We start from the raw sequence: 18,554 nt of genomic DNA, 5'->3' as shown, positions 1-18,554 counted from the left end.
AAGAAAAACATATCTTCAAAAGAAAAGGCTTTTAGGCCCATGGGCATGTTGAGCAAATGTCCCTGAGACAATTTCTTGCCCAAAGATTCCCCAAGTAGGTCTGGATGCCAGGGGCAGGGATCATGGGCGCAGAGCTGGGCAGGGGGGTCAGGGTGAATAGCCCCAGGCCTGCATGGCTCTAACCAGCTTCTGGGAAACCCCAGGAGACGTGGCACGCAGGTGGGCAGAGCCAGGGCCCGATGTGAGCATAGCCTTGTCCTCCAGCCCTGCCCGAGACCCCCTGGTGTGCCAGGCCCCCTTCCTGATCCTGTCCAAGCCGGTGACACCAGGCAAGGCCTGGGAAAAGGCTGCTCCCTCAGGGCCCCAGATGCCCCCCTCCCTTTTCTCTTCCTGCTTCTCCCAACACTACTCTCCCCCCAGTCGGTCTGTGGGAAGAATGCCGTGTCCTCTGAACGGGGGCCAAGAGTGACAGGTGGTGGCAGTCCGAGCTGCATGGCCCCTGGTGTAAGAGATCCTCTCCTCCGTCCCCGCCTCCCCTGCCCGCGCCCCTGCCTCCGCCTCTGCCCACCCAGCCCAATCCCTTACAACTGCCCCAGGACTGCTTCTGGGCAGCCGCTGCAAGTCAGACGGCCCTCAAGTTGCCCCTCTCTGCTCCGGGTACCTTTCTCCCCTCAGTCAGCTGGCCCTGGCTCCTCTCGGCCAGACAAGAGGAGGAATCTGACAGCCTGACACACCTCACTCTTCTTTCTGCAGCTAGAAAGACTTGAGTTAGACAAGCAGAAGCACACGCCTCCCTACCTCATGGCGACAGCAAACGGAGCAGTCGAGCTGGGAATCCAGAGCCCATCGACAGGTGCCAAGCTGGGGCAGGAGACAGAGGGAGGAGCCTGGGAAGGGGCGTTTGAATCCAGGGCTGGGCCCGTTCCTCAGTGGGAGTTCTGTGCCCCAGGCCTTTTTGTATGGCGTATGAAAGACCCAGAAATTACAACTATCTCTGGGTGATGTTGGGCTGGGTTGAGGGCCTGCATGAAGCCCTCCTTGGAAAGAACGGGAAAATGGGAAGCCCCCATGCATGGCATCTAAACATCCCGGGCAAGGGATGGTGGGGGCATCAAGGCGCATTAGAGGACCAGAAGTCTCCCAAAAGGGCCTCCCAGGTCCCGGCAGCCCATCTCTAGAGCCCATCAGATGGCCCCAGAGGCTCAGTGGGACCAGCATTTGCAAATCGCTGCCTAGGTAGGGACCTGGGCCCAGAGCTGGTCTCTGGCCAGCCTGGCTGAGGGTGGTGGGTGGATCCTGACTGGTGTCTCACTTCCTTTGCAGACAAGGCACCTAAAGGTACAGCAGGTGAGGGACCCCCGGCTACGGAGAAAGAGCCTGGTCCACCAGATCCAAAGAAAGGTCCTGGGCCGCCAGATGGGAAGAAAGAACCTGGCCCCTCAAACCCAAAGGAAGAAACCGGTCCCCCGGATGCAAAGAAAAAACCTGGGCCCCCAGACCCAGAGAAAGAACCTGTTCCACCCACCCTGAAGAAAGACGCCAAAGGCGATGCCCTAGAGAAAGGGGACGGGTCCCTGGCCCAACCCTCAACGAGCAGCCAGGGCCCCGAGGGAGAAGGCGACCTGGGTGGGGGCCCCGCGGAGGGCAGCACTGGGCAGGCAGCAGCCCTGCCCCAGCAGACCGCGACAGCGGAGGCCAGTGTCAAGAAGCCCAAGGCCAAGCAGGAGACCTCAGGCAGCCAGGGCCCCGGAGAGCCCAAGGTACACAAGAAGGCAGCCGAGGGCCAAGCAGGGGCCAGGAGGGGCTCCCCCGCCTTTCTGCACAGCCCGAGCTGTCCTGCCATCATCTCCAGGTGAATGCCCCCTGTCCGGCAGTGGGGACGGGTCTGAGGCTCTGGCCCCAGAGGTCATGCGTAGCTCCTCTGTTTTGGGCTTCATTGTCACCATGTTCAGCGCTAGATTGGGTGGTTCTGAGACAGTCTAGCATCTGTCCTGGGCATTGGCTCCACTACCTTGTGCCCCTGCAGAAACCAGGATGTGGTGAGCATTCATAGACACCAGGAATGTCAACACAGAGAGGTCCTCAAAGACCTCTTCTCTAAGCATCTGGAGTCCAGAGTTCCCCTTCCTCCGTGAACTTGGTTCTAGCCAAGGGCAGGACTGAGATATCGGGGCGGGGGTGGGTGGGTGGGGAAGATAACTTACCTTCTTACTATAATGCGAAAAGATGACTAATAATCGGATTGATAGATCATTACTAATACTTTCATAAGCATGACATAGCACCAGTCTTAGGCAATCTGTTAGACTTACCTGAATGCTAACCACATGAATGATATTAGAGATGTATTGTAAACCACAGTAGTAACACCGTATCAGTCAGAATTATATATTAATATCAGTTAATACCTTGATATCATTGATACATGATCTATTGAATTACCACGGTCTTTGTGAATCAAGAGCCACACACTGTCCCTAATTGTAGCCACATAACAATTAACCAAAACAACAATCCAATTAGTAGATATTAATGATCTATTAGAGCATTGTTAGTCAAGATAGTGACCACAGACATTTATGGTATTATTAATGTCCCTTGACTTCATTCAAAGTGAATTTGGATGCATCACCCCATGCATTTGAGGGAGCGGTGGGGGGTTGTATTAGCTCCAGATTGCAGAAGAGGCTCTGGAAGCATCGAGACCTCCCGGAGGCCAAAGCACAGCTCTGATTGCTAAAGGCATCATCTCTGCATCGTCATGTTCTAGGCCCGAGAAGCTGCCGGCTGAGAAGCCCCCAAATGAGGCATCAGAGCTCATCTTTGAAGGGGTGCCTGTGACCCCCGGCCCCGCGGATCCCGGGCCAGCCACGGTGGCAGAAGGAGGGAAGGACATCCCGGCAGGCAGCCAGAAGGAAGCAGGAGAGAAGGCTCCAGGCCAGGATGGCCAGGCTAAGGTGCAAGGGGACACCTCAAGGGGGATCGAGTTCCAGGCTGTTCCCTCGGAGAAATCGGAGGTGGGGCAGGCCCTTGGTCCCACAGCCAAGGAAGAAGACTGCTTCCAGATTTTGGGTAGGCCAGGGGCAGGTTGGGGGCTGGGGAGGGAGAGGGGCTCCCCAGATGTCCCCATGTCTCCCAGTTTGGAGCACTGAGTGTCGTATAACTCTAAGAAGTACAAGTTCCTGGTCTCTTCGGATGGAGAAACCGAGGCTTGGGGAAGGGGAAACGTAGCGAGTGCCCCAAATCCACAGCCAGGACAGGATCTGTACCTGTCCAAACAGCCCCACTCCAGAGCTCACTTTTTGCACTCTCTTCTACTTTGTCTACAATGGGGTTGTGGGGCGGGGGGGAATTAGGAGGTTTTGGAGCAGCACCAACTCTCTGGACAGTGGAATTTAAAGTCAGTCTGTAGCAGAGCTCAAAGGCCAAGCTTTGGTAGTTCAACTGCATCCTGGAGGGGGTAGGGAGAGTCATGAGAGCCATAGAGGGTTCATGAACTGAGGAGCACAGGTGTATGTGTATGGGAGCAGTGACCAAGGAAGCTGGGCACGTGAGATGGGGCAGGACTGTAGAGTGGCCTTAACTGATGGTCAGACAAGGAGCTGGGGGGTTAGTGGTCTATTAAGGAGGAGACATAGAGCATGAGTGGGCTTGGGGATCAGCTGAGTAGGGAAAAGGCTTGGGCAGGGGTGCAGCAGGGGTGGGGGTGGGGTGAGATGGGGTCAGGAGAGCCCAGAGTGTCCTGACACCCCCCTCCTCCAGGCTGAGGTGCCATGGAAGCCCAGTCAGCCCGCCTGGTCAGCGGCACGGTGCCACCCAGACAGGGTGGGAGGGCCTGGCGGCTGGGCAGCGGCCAGGAGCACTGCCTCCTCCCCCAAGCAGCAGCAGAGCCTCTGCCCCGCCCCCTTCAGAAATCACATCCTCGGGGTGACGGGACCTGAACAACCTCCAAGGACCGTCAAATGTATCACCAGCCCGGCTTCCCTGCTGCCTCTTGCTATTTATAAAGAGGTTTCCATTCCCGATGACTCAGCCTGTGGGCCGCCAGGGCCCGCTGTTCCCCGTCGTCACCGCTAGGTGGCAGTCTCTCCCTACCAAACACCGCCTTCCCTGTCTCCTCCCGCCCTCGCCCTGCCCTTGGGCGGTGCCCAGCTCGGGGCAGCTTGTGGTGTTATTAGAGGGGATGGTAGGCAGGTCCAATCACCTACCCCATCATTCAGACATAGTAACGCTGATCTGGCGCTCCGCCATTATCGTCCCCACCCCACCCCGCCTTTTTTTTTCTTTTCTTTAATGGAAATGCAGATAGCTTGGGATGGAGACTTCCTACTTTATAATGTGGGAGGGCCCAAGAAATCCAATCAGCTGTCCCCATTGTTGTGCCAGGAGAAGCTGAGCCCCCTCTGACAGAGTCCCAAGGCCATTTTGTGTGTTGGTGGCAGAGCTGAAACTGGAAACTGGGCCCCCTAGCCCCTATCCTGGAGCCAGCTGTCCCCCAGGTATCATCACTTGGTGAACTTTGCTGGATGGGGCCCAGGCCAGGCAGGAGGGGGTGGTGCGGGGGTACATCCTCAGCAGCTCCTGCCACCGACTGATGGCTCTGTTCTGCCTCCCCAGATGACTGTCCGCCACCCCCAGCCCCCTTTCCCCACCGCATCGTGGAGCTGAGGCCTGGGAACATCCACAGTCAATTCAGCCTGAACTCCAAGGAGGCGCTGGGCGGGTGAGAGCTGGGACCCGGAGCCCCTGGCCCACAGGCAGGAGCACATCGAGCACCCAGGGCCTCACGTCTTTCATGTACAAGGCCCCCACACACCCCAATTGGACATGATCTCTGCGGACACAATTACTTCTACGTGGTTAATAACCCCCATCGTACGCAAGCTGTCACGTGTGTTGATATGCACTCACGCCCCCGTCTCTCACACAGATACACCATCGGCCATTCAGTGTTGCCCATAGGAGATGAATGGTATTTTCCTGGCTGTTTCAGTTTTAGGCACCACCCTGACCCCCGCAAGGTGCTTCATAAAAAACCCCGCAGGTGACTTGCCCAGGGTCCCAGGGCCCATGCTTATCACAAGCCTGTGAGCTGTTACGCCAGGGGCCATCCTCTGGATGAGCCGACCTGTCCTGTGCCCGTGGTTTTTGTGGCTCAGCTACTGTCCCTGCAGTGGAGCTCATAGTTTCCGAACGGAGCCAGGCTGTCTGGGACAAGCGTACCGTCACAGAGGGGGATCCAGACGGGAACGGAACACAAGCCCCCTACCTCAGCCCTGTGTCCCCGGGAACCCCTTCACTCCCAACCTCTTCTCTCTTCAGCGGCAAGTTTGGAGCAGTCTGTACCTGCACGGAGAAAGCCACGGGCCTCAAGCTGGCAGCCAAGGTCATCAAGAAACAGACGCCCAAAGACAAGGTAGTAGGGGCTGGCTGCATGGGAGTGTGAGGGGGTCCTTGGAGTGGGGAGTGGGTACCTCTCACCTCCCTCTACCCGTATGTCTGCACCAGGGGTTTGCTGTGTGGACCTTGATGTTGCTGAAGGGGTCACTCAGATAGACAGATGGACAGGCAGACAACCCTGCCACAGGGCCTGAAGCCCCTACCCATAAACAAGACGCCTCAGTTAGTGAACTTATCCTTGCGACTTCCCCTTCTAGGCACAGGACATTCAGGCTTTCTGTTTGGTTCAATTCAGCAAACACTCATGAGTGTGGGCTCTGGGCCAGGCCCTGTGCTGGGCCCTGGGGGTCCCCAAGGGAAGTGAATGTGGTTTCTGCCTTCAGGGAATGCCGAGGTAATCAGGCCCCGTCTAGAGCTGTGCCTCCACACCCAGCCCGGGGCCGGTTCAGAGGAGGCCGAGGGCAGTGTTTATTTAAGGAATGAGTGAATGAGTGGATGAATGAATGAATGAACGAATGTGGGCAGAGGCTCACGTGAAGTGAGGGAGGGAGTCGGGTGTGTGAGGAGGTGATGACCGTCTAGCAACCTGTTGTGGTGAGGGCTGGAACTCAGGAAAGCTGGGGCGGGGGGTCAGGAAGGGGCTGTGGAGAAGGCTCCTGATTCAGCTGGCGGGTCTCTCTAGAACAAAGGCTTGAAGCAGAAGCTGATTCCGGTGGCGGGGCAGGGGAGAGAGTTTCAACCAGAGGGGAACCGTGAGGGGGAAGGCCTGAAGGCCAGAAACGGCAGAGACCTGCTGGGGACCCTTGGGTTGAGGCAGGGGAGCCGAGAATTGAGCTGGTGGGTATTCGAGGCAGAGACCCAGCACCTTCAGAGGCCTGGAGCCTGGGAAGAGCATGAGAAGGAGCTCCAGAGGCCTGCAGCCCTGCCCCTCTGTCACGGCTCTATGCACGCTGGGAAGGCGTGTAGTTTCTCCGTGCCTCTGCCTTTCTCCAACTCCCCTACTCGACTGCCGGGTCTCCAGGCCTCTGTCATAGACCTGGCTCGGCCTAGACGCTCAAGACACATGTGCTGTGGACATTAATTGGAGTCAGCTCTTGACTGCTTTCTTCCTGAGTACTTTTTCTGCGCCATTCGCTGTGCCAGGTGCCGGGGACACGGTGGTGAAGTCCATGGGTCCCTGTCCTCATGGGCTGACAAGCTAGAGAGGAGGAGCAGACAACTAAAAACAAGCACAAAGCATGGCGTCAGGCACTGAGACGCGCTAGCAGGAAAAGTAAAGCGAGGCAGGGTACAGGGAGTGTGGAGCCAAGGGGGCCATAAAGATAGGGTGGTGAGGTCAAGGCCTCTCTGGGGAAGTGACGAGCGCGGTGAGATACGAATGAAGGAGTAGAATCGCAAGGAAAATGGGAAAAATTTGGGCAGTGACGTGATGCTGGGGGGCAAGGGGGCGGGCAGGGGGAGAGGCTTGATTTGTGGCATCTGGCAACTTCCCTGGTGTAAATATTCCTACCATGGCTGATATCAAGCTACCGGTGTGACAGGTGGCTTTCAGCCTCTCTGAAAGTGACAGTTTAGCAGCCTCGACTAGGAAGGCAGTGATGGAGCAGGTGAGAAGGCACTGACTGGGTTTGTAATCCAAGAGGGTTTCCTGATGGCGGGTGTGAGGGAGTAAGAACGTGGGGAAATCTGAGATAGCCTCTAACTTTCTGTCCTGCGCACCTGGGCCAGGGGTCATGCCCTGTTGCTAACAGGCAAGCTGAGGGCAGCTCAGTTGTGGGGAGGGGGCCACGTCGAGGGTTTCATTTGGACCTGAGAGACTCCGCATGTCACTTGGACATCCAAGGGGAATGGCAGTTAGGCATTTGCAGCTGTTGGTGCCTGGAGTTCAAGGGTGCAGTCAGAGGTGGAAGTACGTATTTGGGGATCAATGACATTTGGATAGAACGGCAGGTACTGGGGCTTGAGGAGGATGCCCGGGGAGAGTGGTGAGCGGAGCACTGGCCCTCGGGCACCCCCGTGTTCAGGCGGGAGGAGAAGGGGAAGATCTGGCAAAGGAATGGTGTCCCAGCAGGAATGACCAGGGGTAAGGACACAGTCTCGGGAGCGGGGAAAGATAGGAGGCAGGGAGGCCAGCAGGGAGGAGGCCGGGCAGTGGTCCGGGGTGGAGGGTGGAGGACAGGGAGTGGTGACACTCAGGTGGGGCCCCTGGCTTCCCTGGTCCCCAGGAAATGGTGATGCTTGAGATCGAGGTTATGAACCAGCTGAATCACCGCAACCTGATCCAGCTCTACGCGGCCATTGAGACCTCGCACGAGATCGTCCTGTTCATGGAGTAGTGAGTGCTGGCAGTGGGGCAGGGGACCGGGTGGGGGTGCCAGCCGGCCCGGAAGCAAGCTTGTAGAGGGGTCTGTGCACACAGCATCGAGGGCGGCGAGCTCTTCGAGAGGATTGTGGATGAGGACTATCAGCTGACTGAGGTGGACACCATGGTGTTTGTCAGGCAGATCTGTGATGGGATCCTCTTCATGCACAAGATGCGGGTTCTGCACCTGGACCTCAAGGTACTGGAGCTGGGGCCTCCTGGGAGGGGTCAGGAGCAGCATCCGACCACCTGAAACCTGGTGGCAACCAGCTATCCCTCCGCCCCTCCCGTCGGTCCTTCTCTTCCTCCCTCCATCCTTGTATCTATAGATCCCGAAGGGTTTATTGAGTCTTCACTAAGTACCAGGAGCCAGGGCTACAAGACAGAGTGAAAGAGACTTGGTCCTAGCTCTCAGGGCGTCTAGTCTAGTGCTAAGTACACATCTCTTACAGTCCCGGGAGCCCCAAGCGCACGGTCTCACGCAATGAACTTGCTAAATGTTGCTAACGCGTCCACCTCAGTGCTGGCCCCTTGTAGGTGCCGCTGGTGTTTATTGATTCATCCCACAAGTATTTGTGGAGGGCCTACTCTCTGCCAGGCAGTGTTCTAGGTGGTGGAGATCAGGAGTGAACAAAGCAGATAAAAACACCTGCCCTCCGGGAACTTATGTTCCAGAAGGGTAGTCAGAAAAACAAATCAATTACGTATAGCATCAGTGCAGCAACACACACGTGATAGGCACTAACAAAAACGTTCAGTGAGAGGATATTCACATCCCTCCTCTGACCCTGCTCAGTAACTTGCAGGTAGGGGGTCAGGGACAGAGCGAATCGGGTTTATGCATCATGCCAGCTGTGGTCAACTGGAGCTCCGCGATGCCGGCCGTGGTGCAGAGTAAGCAGGGGCAGCGTGAGTGCTGGGTGTCACGTTTGCAGGATAATCGGCAGGGCTGGCGGAGAATATGGAGCATGACCACTGCGGTGGGTTAGCACCCGCTGGCCTCGTGGATAGCCCTTTCGCTCATTCACTCGACAAATATGTATCGAGTACCTGTGCCGTGCTAGGCTGCTTCTGTGTTGCTGTGCACAGTGCTGGGCACGGGCGTTACCATAGGGATGGCGAAGGACACGCCCCTTTCCCCCGGGAGCCTACAGGTTAGTGGGGGAAACGGACCTTCCTCAAATAGATCATCTGAAACCGGAAAAGCGTTGTGAAAAGTACATGAGAGTAACGGGGAGACGTACGAGGTGAACTTGGAGGAGCATGCAAAGGCCAGAGCAGGCCCGGGGCTGGCCAGCACCCGTACCGCGGGCTCACTTGGGGTCAGAGCTGTTTGGGGCATATGTGCCTTCTGACAGCCCGTGGGGCGGGTGTGCTGTGAGCATCCGCCCTGACAAGTGAAGCCAGGAGAGTAAGGAGATGGGTTCCAACCGGCCAACGTGGCGGCAGGGAATCTGAGGGGTGGTTGTAATGACCAAGGGCCCAGAGGGTGGCGGCCGGGACCAGTGGCAGGGATGGAAGGTGGCCAGACGGTGGCTACATTCTGAAGCTAGAGCCAGTCTGATTTGCTGAGGGTTTGGATGGGGGAGGGGGCAGAGGGCGGGGAGAGGAAAGAGCAGGGTGACTCCTGAGTTTCTGGCCAGAGCTGGTGCCTGCACGTGGCATTGGAGGCCTCCCGTTCCCCCCCGTGAAAGCCACTGCCTCTGGGGTAGAGCAGGGTCCCCAGTTAAAATGAAGTGCCCTGGGAAGAAGCTCATTCTGAAGCCTCTCTATCCTGAAATGTGTTTTTTCAGGAGAGCAGTAAGTTTCTCCTCGAAGAGGGGTTTCGTGGTCAAGTAAGCTGGGTGACCCAAGGCCTGACGGCCCTTCTCAGGGCTCCTCGGGAACTCTCAGACCAGGAGGAGGTCTGAGTCTGTGTCACTTCCCCCAAAAGATCGCACCCTGGGAGCTTTCTTTTCTTTCTCTGTTTTGTTCGAACACCAGGTGAGCGGGTGTCATTAGTGTCCTGCTCTGAGCGGATGCCTCGGTTCAGAAAGCGCCTTCAGAAAGCATGCTGTCAGGGTGCTCCAGTCAAACGCCACAGAGCCCAGATGTGTAACAGGGGCCAGGCCAGGGCCGTGAAGGCCCCCGGGGAACCAGGGGACTGACTAGCACCCGTCGAGGATCACTGACAACTCACCCCGAGCTGTGTGTGGCCATGAGTCGAGGGCTTCTGTTGTTTCGGGAGGTGCAGAAGATCTGGAAAGCAGGGTTTTTGTGTGAAGTCTCCTGCCTTTGAACCATTGTTAACTACCAAAAATGTTTCTGCCTTGCAATCTCAGATTAGCCCCGTGTCCTCGGGTTACGGGAGGAGAAAATGGAGGCCCAGAGCAGGGAGGGACCAGCCTCACAGGAACTTCACTCACACACTCGCCTGTGCTGGGGCCACAGGATTCCCAGGAGCCTTGGCTGAGCACCTACCCGGTGCCTTAATTAGACATTGGTGGGGGGAACAGGGAGGCAGGGAGGGGACAGTCCCTGCCTTGGGAAAGTCCCTCTCTGGGCTGCGGGATCCTCATCTGTGCCTGGAACAGGCAGGCCCGGGGGGTCACTGATCGGCCGCCCACACTGGCAGCCTGGGCCTCTGCTCCAGAGAGCCCGAGACATGGGTGGCCCTAGGTGGGGACGAAGGGTGAGCCAGGTCAGAGGTCAATCCGGGCCACCTCCTTCTCCTCAGCCAGAGAACATCCTGTGTGTCAACACCACGGGCCATTTGGTGAAGATCATTGACTTTGGCCTGGCACGGAGGTACCACCTCAGTGGGGGCGCGGGGGGAGAGGGGAAGGGCAGGGCAAGCCTCTGAGGTGGGCAGGGGGCAGGGGAGGAGCAGAGGGTGCCGGCAAGCGGGCCGGGGTCTTCACTCTGAGCTCTTGCTCTCACCCCCAAGGTATAATCCCAACGAGAAGCTGAAGGTGAATTTTGGGACCCCAGAGTTTCTGTCACCTGAGGTGGTGAATTATGACCAAATCTCCGATAAGACAGACATGTGGAGTATGGGGGTCATAACCTATATGCTGTGAGTCCTGAGAGAATGTGGTGTCTGTGGGACTGGGCATGTGGGTGGGCAGCTGGGGCCAAAATTGGCCCTGGGGTCCTGGTGGGGTAGGTCCCATGTCTCCACTCCCTCAGGAAGGGGGTTGCTGGGGTTGGGAGTGCTAGGGAGAACCAAGAGAAGGGAACTTTGTACCCATTTTATAGATGGAGAAATGAAGGCCCCTAAAGGCATAGTGTCCTAGCCTAAGGCTCTGAACAGCAGACCTTTATGACTCAGGGTGGGGGCAGAGGGGCAGCAGACATCTTTTATGCACTCATCATTCCTCTTCTCCATTGTAACCTGGGAAGCTGGGATGATTATGCCCATTTTACAGATGAGAAGAGTGAGGCTCAGAGAGGGGAAGTGACTTGCCCAAGGTCACCCAGCCAGTCAAACCCAGGTCTGTCCCACTCAAGAAGCTGGGGGTCGGGGCACCTGGGTGGCTCAGTCGGTTGAGTGTCCGACTTTGGCTCGGGTCATGATCTCACAGTTCGTGAGTTCAAGCCCCGCGTCGGGCTCTATGCTGACAGCTCAGAGCCTGGAGCCTGTTTTGGATTCTGTGTCTCCCTCTCTCTCTGCTCCTCCCCTGCTCACATGCTGTTTCTCTCTCAAAAATAAATAAAGATTAAAAAAAATTATGATAAAAAAAAAGAAGCTGGGAGTCTTTTCAGCTCATGGTGCTGCCTTCTAGGGTTTGCCTCCATCCCCTGAGCCCCCAAAGGTGACTCAGGGTCCCCAATTTCATCTCCCTGCTCCCTGACATCCCCTCTCTCCAGGCTGAGTGGCCTCTCCCCCTTCCTGGGAGACGATGACACAGAGACCCTAAACAACGTTCTCTCTGCCAACTGGTACTTTGACGAGGAGACCTTTGAGGCCGTGTCCGATGAGGCCAAAGACTTTGTCTCCAACCTCATTGTCAAGGACCAGAGGTGAGGCTCACCCCAGGACACAAACCCCGTGTATACAAGCCCAGTGCGTGCGTGCCTGCATATGTGTGTGTGTGTGTGTGTGTGTGTGTGTGTGCGTGCACTGCAGGGCAGGAAGAGGGCCGGGCAGTGGCTGGGCTCTGGTGTTTCGCAGGCATTCTGCCCATCCTCACCGCACTGCCCCCTCCCACAGGGCCCGGATGAGCGCTGCCCAGTGCCTCGCCCACCCCTGGCTCAACAACCTGGCAGAGAAAGCCAAGCGCTGTAACCGCCGCCTCAAGTCCCAGATCTTGCTTAAGAAATACCTCATGAAGAGGCGCTGGAAGGTACCACTGGACACGGTGGGGAGGAGGGAGGGGCTGCAGGCGGGAAGAGCTCCTGGCACCTGATCCCAGGCCCCACCAGCCCTGCCTTGGCAGTTTCTATCGACCAGGCCTCGCCCTGTCTGGAAAACAGGGTTGGCTTTTCTCTCTCTGTCCCGGGCTGGTTCCTCTCCTGGAGTAGTGACCCTCCACCCACCCCCTAGAAGCGTCTATCACTTCTAGGCATGGGGAACACACCAGTGGACAAAAGAGACAAGGATTTTAATTTTTATGGACTTACTTTGGGTAGGCGGGGGGGGGGGGGAATATTAAAAGAGGTTAAGGAAGGGCTCTAGAAAAGAATGAGGATGCTCAGGAGTGCCAGGGGAGAGGTTGCATTTCCTAATAAGGTGGTCAGGAAAGGCCCACTGTGAGAGAGCATGTGAACAAAACACCTGAAAGCAGTGAGGAGTAAGCCATGCTGGTACTGGGGAGAAGGATGTTCCAGGAAGAGGGAATAGCCGGTGCAAAGGCCCTGAGGCAGAAGCGTGGTTGGCAAGTGTGAGGAACAGGTGGGGTGGGCAGTAAGGCTGGAGGGGAGTAGGCAAGGGGTTAGGGAGATGAAATCAGAGATGGATGGGAGGCAGGGGGGTGGAGGGACTTGTTGGCCATAGCAAAGGGCTTATGTTTTACTTGGAGCGAAATAGGAGCCACTGAAGCATCTAGAACAGAGAGGTACTCAGGTTTGGCTGCCATACCTGTTGAATGAAGGATGGCGTCCTGGAAGATACAGTATCATGGCACCTCCTGTGGCCACTCTGGGTACTGCACCCTCCCTCCACCTGGCCTTTGGGGAATGAAGGAGACCTACTTAGGGGACGCTCTGCTGGACCACAGCTTCTCCTCTGCCCCGAGGCTGACTGAGACATTTCTCCCTCATCCCTCAGAAAAACTTCATTGCCGTCAGTGCTGCAAACCGCTTCAAGAAGATCAGCAGCTCGGGGGCACTCATGGCTCTGGGGGTCTGAGCCCCGGGAGCGCCTGAGGCCTGGACGCAGCTGCACAGTGGCCGGGGCTGAGGCCACACAGCCCAGAAGGCCAGAGAAGACGGGCCAGATCCCCAGGGTGGGCTGGCTAGGACAAGGCTGCGCCAGGCTGGGAGGCTCGGGGCTCCCCACGACCCCGCGCAGCGACTGCTTCCCCGACGTGAGCCGCCTCAGATGTGGCCTGAATCGATCCTGCTAACGCCTCCCCAGACAGGGCCCTCCCCGGCCCGTCTGTCACAGCCCAGATGCCACAGGCCCTGTTGTCCCCTCCCTGGCTCCCCCTCTTGGAATTGCTACCCCGGTGACCCCTGCTTGGCCTCACCTGGGGCATCCCTGGCCGGGGCTTGCTCCTAGCTGGAACGGGAAGGCTGGGGGTCCCAGCACGTGGGGCTTCTGCGGTTGTGGATGGGAGGCCCTTGGTGGGGCAGGAAGGCAGCGAGGCCAATTCCTGAGGCCCAGCTGCCAGGGGAACAGAGCAGGCTTTGTGAAAGAGGACCTCCATGCCCCCGCCCGCCTCCCCGCTCCCAACAGATAAGGCCTAGTACACACCATCTGGCCCGGCCCGGCCCGGCCCCCGCCCACCTTCCTTACGACCACCAACACACAGGAACTCCGTGTGAGAGAAGGACGCCCAGCCCAGGCCTGGCGGAGGGTGAGGGGAGAGGCCTGGGGGACAGGGAGACCACCCCCAAGCGTGCCTGAGGGCCAGGCTGGCCCAACCCAGCCACTCTGGACCCTCATCCCAAGGGTCATCCACGGCTTCAGATGATGGGGTCAGCAGGCCCAGGAGGAGGGGGAAAGCCATTGGGCAGTCCCCAACCTGCTCTCAGCTTGTGCCTTGTAAATAAATGTACAGGTTGGATGTGGCCCCCTTCCCTGTGTGTGTGTGTGTGTGTGTGTGTGTGCCCGCACTCGGGTGAGGTCAGAGAGGACTACTGTCCATCGAACACTGCCACGTGCCGGGCACTCTAGTGGCACTTGAGCGCATGGCGGGGTGGTTACCGGCGCAGCCCTGGGAGCCACACTGCCCAGCCCGCGATCGGGGCCAGTGGCTTCCCTACTTTGTGCCTCGGTTTGCTCATCTGTCACAGCACCATTATTGGATGCTTACTGTGTGCCAGGCTCCTGTCAAGTGCTTGTATGGATGTTAACTCATTTCTCTCTCACTGTAAGCTTATGAGGTAGATATTCTTATTTCTTTTAAAAAATGTTTTTAATGTTTATTTTTTTTTTAATTTTTTTTTTTAATTTTTTTTTTTTCAACGTTTATTTATTTTGGGGACAGAGAGAGACAGAGCATGAACGGGGGAGGGGCAGAGAGAGAGGGAGACACAGAATCCGAAACAGGCTCCAGGCTCTGAGCCATCAGCCCAGAGCCTGACGCGGGGCTCGAACTCACGGACCGCGAGATCGTGTCCTGGCTGAAGTCAGACGCTTAACCGACTGCACCACCCAGGCGCCCCTTAATGTTTATTTTTGACAGAGAGAGAGAGAGAGAGACAGAGCATGAGTGGGGGAGGGGCAGAGAGCGAGGGAGACACAGAATGCGAAGCAGGCTCCAGGCTGAGCTGTTAGCACAGAGCCCGACGCGGGGCTCGAACTCACAGACTGCGAGATCATGACCTGAGTTGAAGTGGGGCTCTCAACCGACTGAGCCACCCAGGAGCCCCAATATTCTTATTATTTCTATTTTACAGAGGAGAAAACTGAGGCTTAGAGAAGGGAAGGAACTTGAAGGCTATTCAACAGGTCAGAAGCTGGAGCATGAAATGAACTCTTCTGTCCCCCAGAGCAAGGCTCTGCCCATGCACACACCCTGCTTCTCGCCAGAACAAGGTGTGAACAGAAAACAGAGGCTCCGGGTGGCATCAGAAGTTCGGGCAGGACGGTGGTGCCTTCGCTGGAGCTGCAGGGATGGGGGTCTCCCCAGAGGCCTGGGTGGGGGGAAGGGGGGGGGAGAGCTGTTCTCTGCTCTTCCCCGTGGGCCACAGCCTCCTCTGCCCCAGGCCTGCATACAATGCAGGGGAGGGGGCTCCATCTGCTGGAGAGGGCAGCCCAGGGGGCAAGAGAGCTTAACACTAATAGGGCACAGCCTTTCTGGCTGTGAGGACAGCTGAGTCAGAGGTGGGACTGGCCTACGTGGGACAGCGGGTCTGCCTGCTTGGGGTGAACTGGTTCCAGCAGGAATGGCAGGGACAGCAGTTCGCATGCATTGAGCCCTGCTGGGTACCAGCCCTGGTCCAGCGCTATGTGTTCATGATCGCACTGATTACTCATGGTGAGCCCGCGTGGCAGGCACTGTGTTATGTCCATTTCTCAGATGGGGAAACCAAGCCTCAGGGAGGTTAAGCTACTTTCTCAGGGTCACACAGCTCGTCGATGGCAGAGCCAGGATTTGTACCCGGACTATGGGGCCCAGAGCCCCTGCTCTTAACCGTTACACTGCCTACCTTTTGAGAAATCTTGGACTTGCCCACCTACTGAGACCTTGACAGTTCACCCCTACCTCCCCTCCCTCCGTGAATATTGGCCTGGAGGGCAAGGCCAGGGTTCTCACCCCCTACCCTGGCCCCGTACCAGCAGGTGAGTGCAGTGTCCCACGGCAGCAGGTGCCACACGGGCGGGGTGTGGCAGACTTTGGGGACTAAGCCTGGGGGTCTTGCACTCAGGGTTTGAGAAGCCTGGGGAGCCTGGCTTGGGCTCTTGATGGGACTCGTGCTTATGGGCAAGGCCCCCAGGGCTGTAGATCCCTGCCGGCCTGCCTGCCCGCCTGCCTGCTCACCACCTGCCAGCTGGGCCAGGCCTGTGGTTTCCTCTGAGTTCTCTCAGTCGCTGGCCCCCACCCAGGCTGAGCCTCGGCCACACAGCGTGATGATGAGGGATGAGTCACAGCCGTGGGGCGGGGGGTGAGGAAATGAGGTCCGGCCACAGCAGAGATCCAGGGCCTGGATCCAGCTGGGGAAACCGAGGCCAAAACAAGGAAGGCCCCTCAGCAGAGAACGCGGGCCCCTGGACTCTGGGTGTAAGTCTCAGTCTCCTCCTCTACGGTATGCAAACGACAGCCTCCTCTGCTCCCCACTGCTACTCCTAGGGCCATTGTGACAGTCGCAAGATGGGATAGGGTGCCCATTTACCATATTTCACAGATGAGGAAACAGGTTCAGAGAGGGCAGGTGACTTGCCCAAGACCACACAGTAAATGAACATGTCCTAGGAAGGAAGCCCACCCAGAACCGTGGAACAGGGCTGATCACTGCTTCTGACCCTATCACCTCCTAGGAGCGCATCTTGGAAAGCTCTTTTTGATTTATCAGGGGCCCTCCTTTGTGCCTCCCCTGGTCTCTGGAGGTAAAGGATATAGACTCAACAATATGGATGGGGAAATGAGGGTTCAGAGAGATTTTGTCCCCTCCAAGGGCCACAGAGCACACTCAGAAAAAAAGCTACGGTGGCAGCCTTCAGTGTGGGGCTGAGTTTCTGCCTCTGGGCAGGCCTGGGCCCCAGCCCCATTACCACCACTAGAACCCCCATCCCCAGCAGCCTCGCAGGAAAAAGCTTCTCACCCTAGGGGCCATCCTGGTGGAGAGAGTGAATCCATGGCTCTTTGGGGCCTGCCAGCTGGAGCCAGGGCCAGGGCCAGGGCCAAGGCTCTGGTCTGTGATTCTTCAAGTCCCGGGTGCCAGCTGTGAGTATCCCCTAGCTGGTTGTGCCCTACCGTAGTGCCTGGTTGTGGGTCGGTTCCTCAGGCACGGGGCCCGTTACAATGCTGACGCTGTGATCTTCCCTGCAAGGTGCTTCCTGGGGCCACAGGGCCATGAGCTTCCCCTCCCTGCTCAGGGTCCTGGGCACCCCCTTGTGGGCTAAGAAGGGTTAACACCCTCAATGGAACAGCTCCTCCTGGCTGATTCCAGCCCAGAAAGCGTTCCTCCAAGACTATTTCCTGCCTCTGGGCCTTGGCCAGGCCCACAGTGACCACCCCCATGGGTCTGAGGCCGCATCTGGTTTGGATTACACCAGGCCTGGTGACGCTGCCTCTTCCTGTCTGCGTCCAGTGGCCTTGAATTCCACTGGCCACCTTGGACCCAACGGGGCAGTGGTGGGAAAAGATTCAGCCAGTGACAGGGTTGCCCGAGGGTGTGAAGCGGCCAGCGTTGGCCTGAAGGAGGTACATACCTGCGCCGAGCTCCCATTCGTGCAGCTGCCCACACACCTGTTCCTTTCGGCACGTTAACGCTGCGATTTACTGAGCGCCAGGCACAGTACTGAGTGATTTCCATTTATGAACTCATTTCATCCTCACCCTGTGAGTGGGTATTTTCCTTACGTATTTCATTCAGATGAGGCAGCTGAGGTTCAGGGAGTTTGTGGACAGGTCTCTGGGTTCCCAGCCAGTAAACAGTGGGGTCACGATGCAAAGCAGACAGTCCTACTTCTGACACATCCAATCATGTCACAGCTGTTTGTTGAGTCCCTTCTCTGGGCCTGGCCCCAAGCTAGAACCCAGAGGTGAACTGTGGGCACGGTCCCCACCCTCAGGGAGCTCACAATGTCTGGAACCCTACCAGGTGGGAGGTTGGGGGTCAGGGCGAAGCTGGAGGGCCTCAGAAGAAGACACTAACCCCCATTCTCTTCTTTTCAATGGCAGCGAGTGACATCCAAGCTGAGGGCAAATAAGGGGCAGGCCTTTTCCAGATGGCATGAGGTGGGTGTTCCAGGCAGAGGAGATCACATGTCCAAAGACCTGTAGCTAAGGGCAAGCTTGTCTTGGAGCATCCCAGTATGGCAATAGGGAGACATGGAGGGGTTTTGAGCAAAGGAGGCACAGGGCCAGATCTGTGGTTTACAAGGATCTCTGAAGCCAGGGAGGTAGGTGAGTGAGAGAGGGAGACTGGAGGCAGGGAGGCCAGAAGGAGGCTGGGCCAGGTTGGCTTGAGAGGTTAAAGAGAACTGTTGGGGACCGGAGGCAGACGCAGGTCTCATGAGCCTCTAGGGAGACAGGCTGATGACAGGGAGACTGCACTCGGGTCACACAGAATGGGGTTCAAATCTACTTACTTGCCCTCTCTGAGCCTCAGTTTCCTGTCTGTAAAATGGGGTAATAATAGCACCTGCCCCCCAGAGACAGTGCATTACATGGGGTGTGTGGATAGAGCAGGTGGCATAGGCTGCTGAGCTTAATTGTTCCACAACTATTTCTTCAGCCCCTACAGTGTTCCAGACAGTGTTCTAGGTCTGGAACAGCCAGGAGACACAAATCTTTGGCCTTGGGGAACTTTATTCTAGGTGGGAGAATTCTTTTTTTTTTTTTAATGTTTATTTATTTTTGAGACAGAGAGAGACAGAGCATGAATGGGGGAGGGGCAGAGAGAGAGGGAGACACAATCTGAAGTAGGCTCCAGGCTCTGAACTGTCAGCACAGAGCCCAACACGGGGCTCGAACTCACA

At 57.2% G+C, this 18,554-nt stretch overlaps 1 protein-coding gene across 1 annotated transcript; it reads left to right on the top strand.

Moving 5' to 3' along the window:
* The first annotated feature begins 536 nt into the window (after positions 1-536).
* On the top strand, positions 537-13,976 carry MYLK2 (myosin light chain kinase 2). The gene is made up of 13 exons (XM_045444957.1): positions 537-657; positions 754-853; positions 1,324-1,852; positions 2,771-3,072; positions 4,618-4,723; positions 5,323-5,416; positions 7,626-7,735; positions 7,820-7,961; positions 10,479-10,549; positions 10,689-10,817; positions 11,612-11,764; positions 11,955-12,087; positions 13,011-13,976. Exons 2-13 carry the CDS (start codon positions 802-804, stop codon positions 13,089-13,091), a joined length of 1,902 nt encoding a protein of 633 aa, XP_045300913.1. The 5' UTR covers positions 537-657; positions 754-801; the 3' UTR covers positions 13,092-13,976.
* The last annotated feature ends 4,578 nt before the right edge of the window (positions 13,977-18,554 follow it).

The sequence above is a fragment of the Leopardus geoffroyi genome, chromosome A3 (assembly GCF_018350155.1).
Source record: "Leopardus geoffroyi isolate Oge1 chromosome A3, O.geoffroyi_Oge1_pat1.0, whole genome shotgun sequence".
Lineage (NCBI taxonomy): Eukaryota > Metazoa > Chordata > Mammalia > Carnivora > Felidae > Leopardus > Leopardus geoffroyi.
Note: the sequence above shows the minus strand (reverse complement) of the source record. Positions and strands in the feature narration are given on the sequence as shown.

What these genes read in the sequence shown, in the direction of transcription:
- MYLK2 (XM_045444957.1), top strand. Translation starts at nt 802, where the DNA reads ATGGCGACAGCAAACGGAGCAGTCGAGCTGGGAATCCAGAGCCCATCG. An exon ending in TTCTGCACCTGGACCTCAAG is followed by an intron (nt 7,962 to 10,478) that starts GTACTGGAGCTG and finishes CCTTCTCCTCAG; the next exon opens with CCAGAGAACATCCTGTGTGT. An exon ending in GACTTTGGCCTGGCACGGAG is followed by an intron (nt 10,550 to 10,688) that starts GTACCACCTCAG and finishes CTCACCCCCAAG; the next exon opens with GTATAATCCCAACGAGAAGC.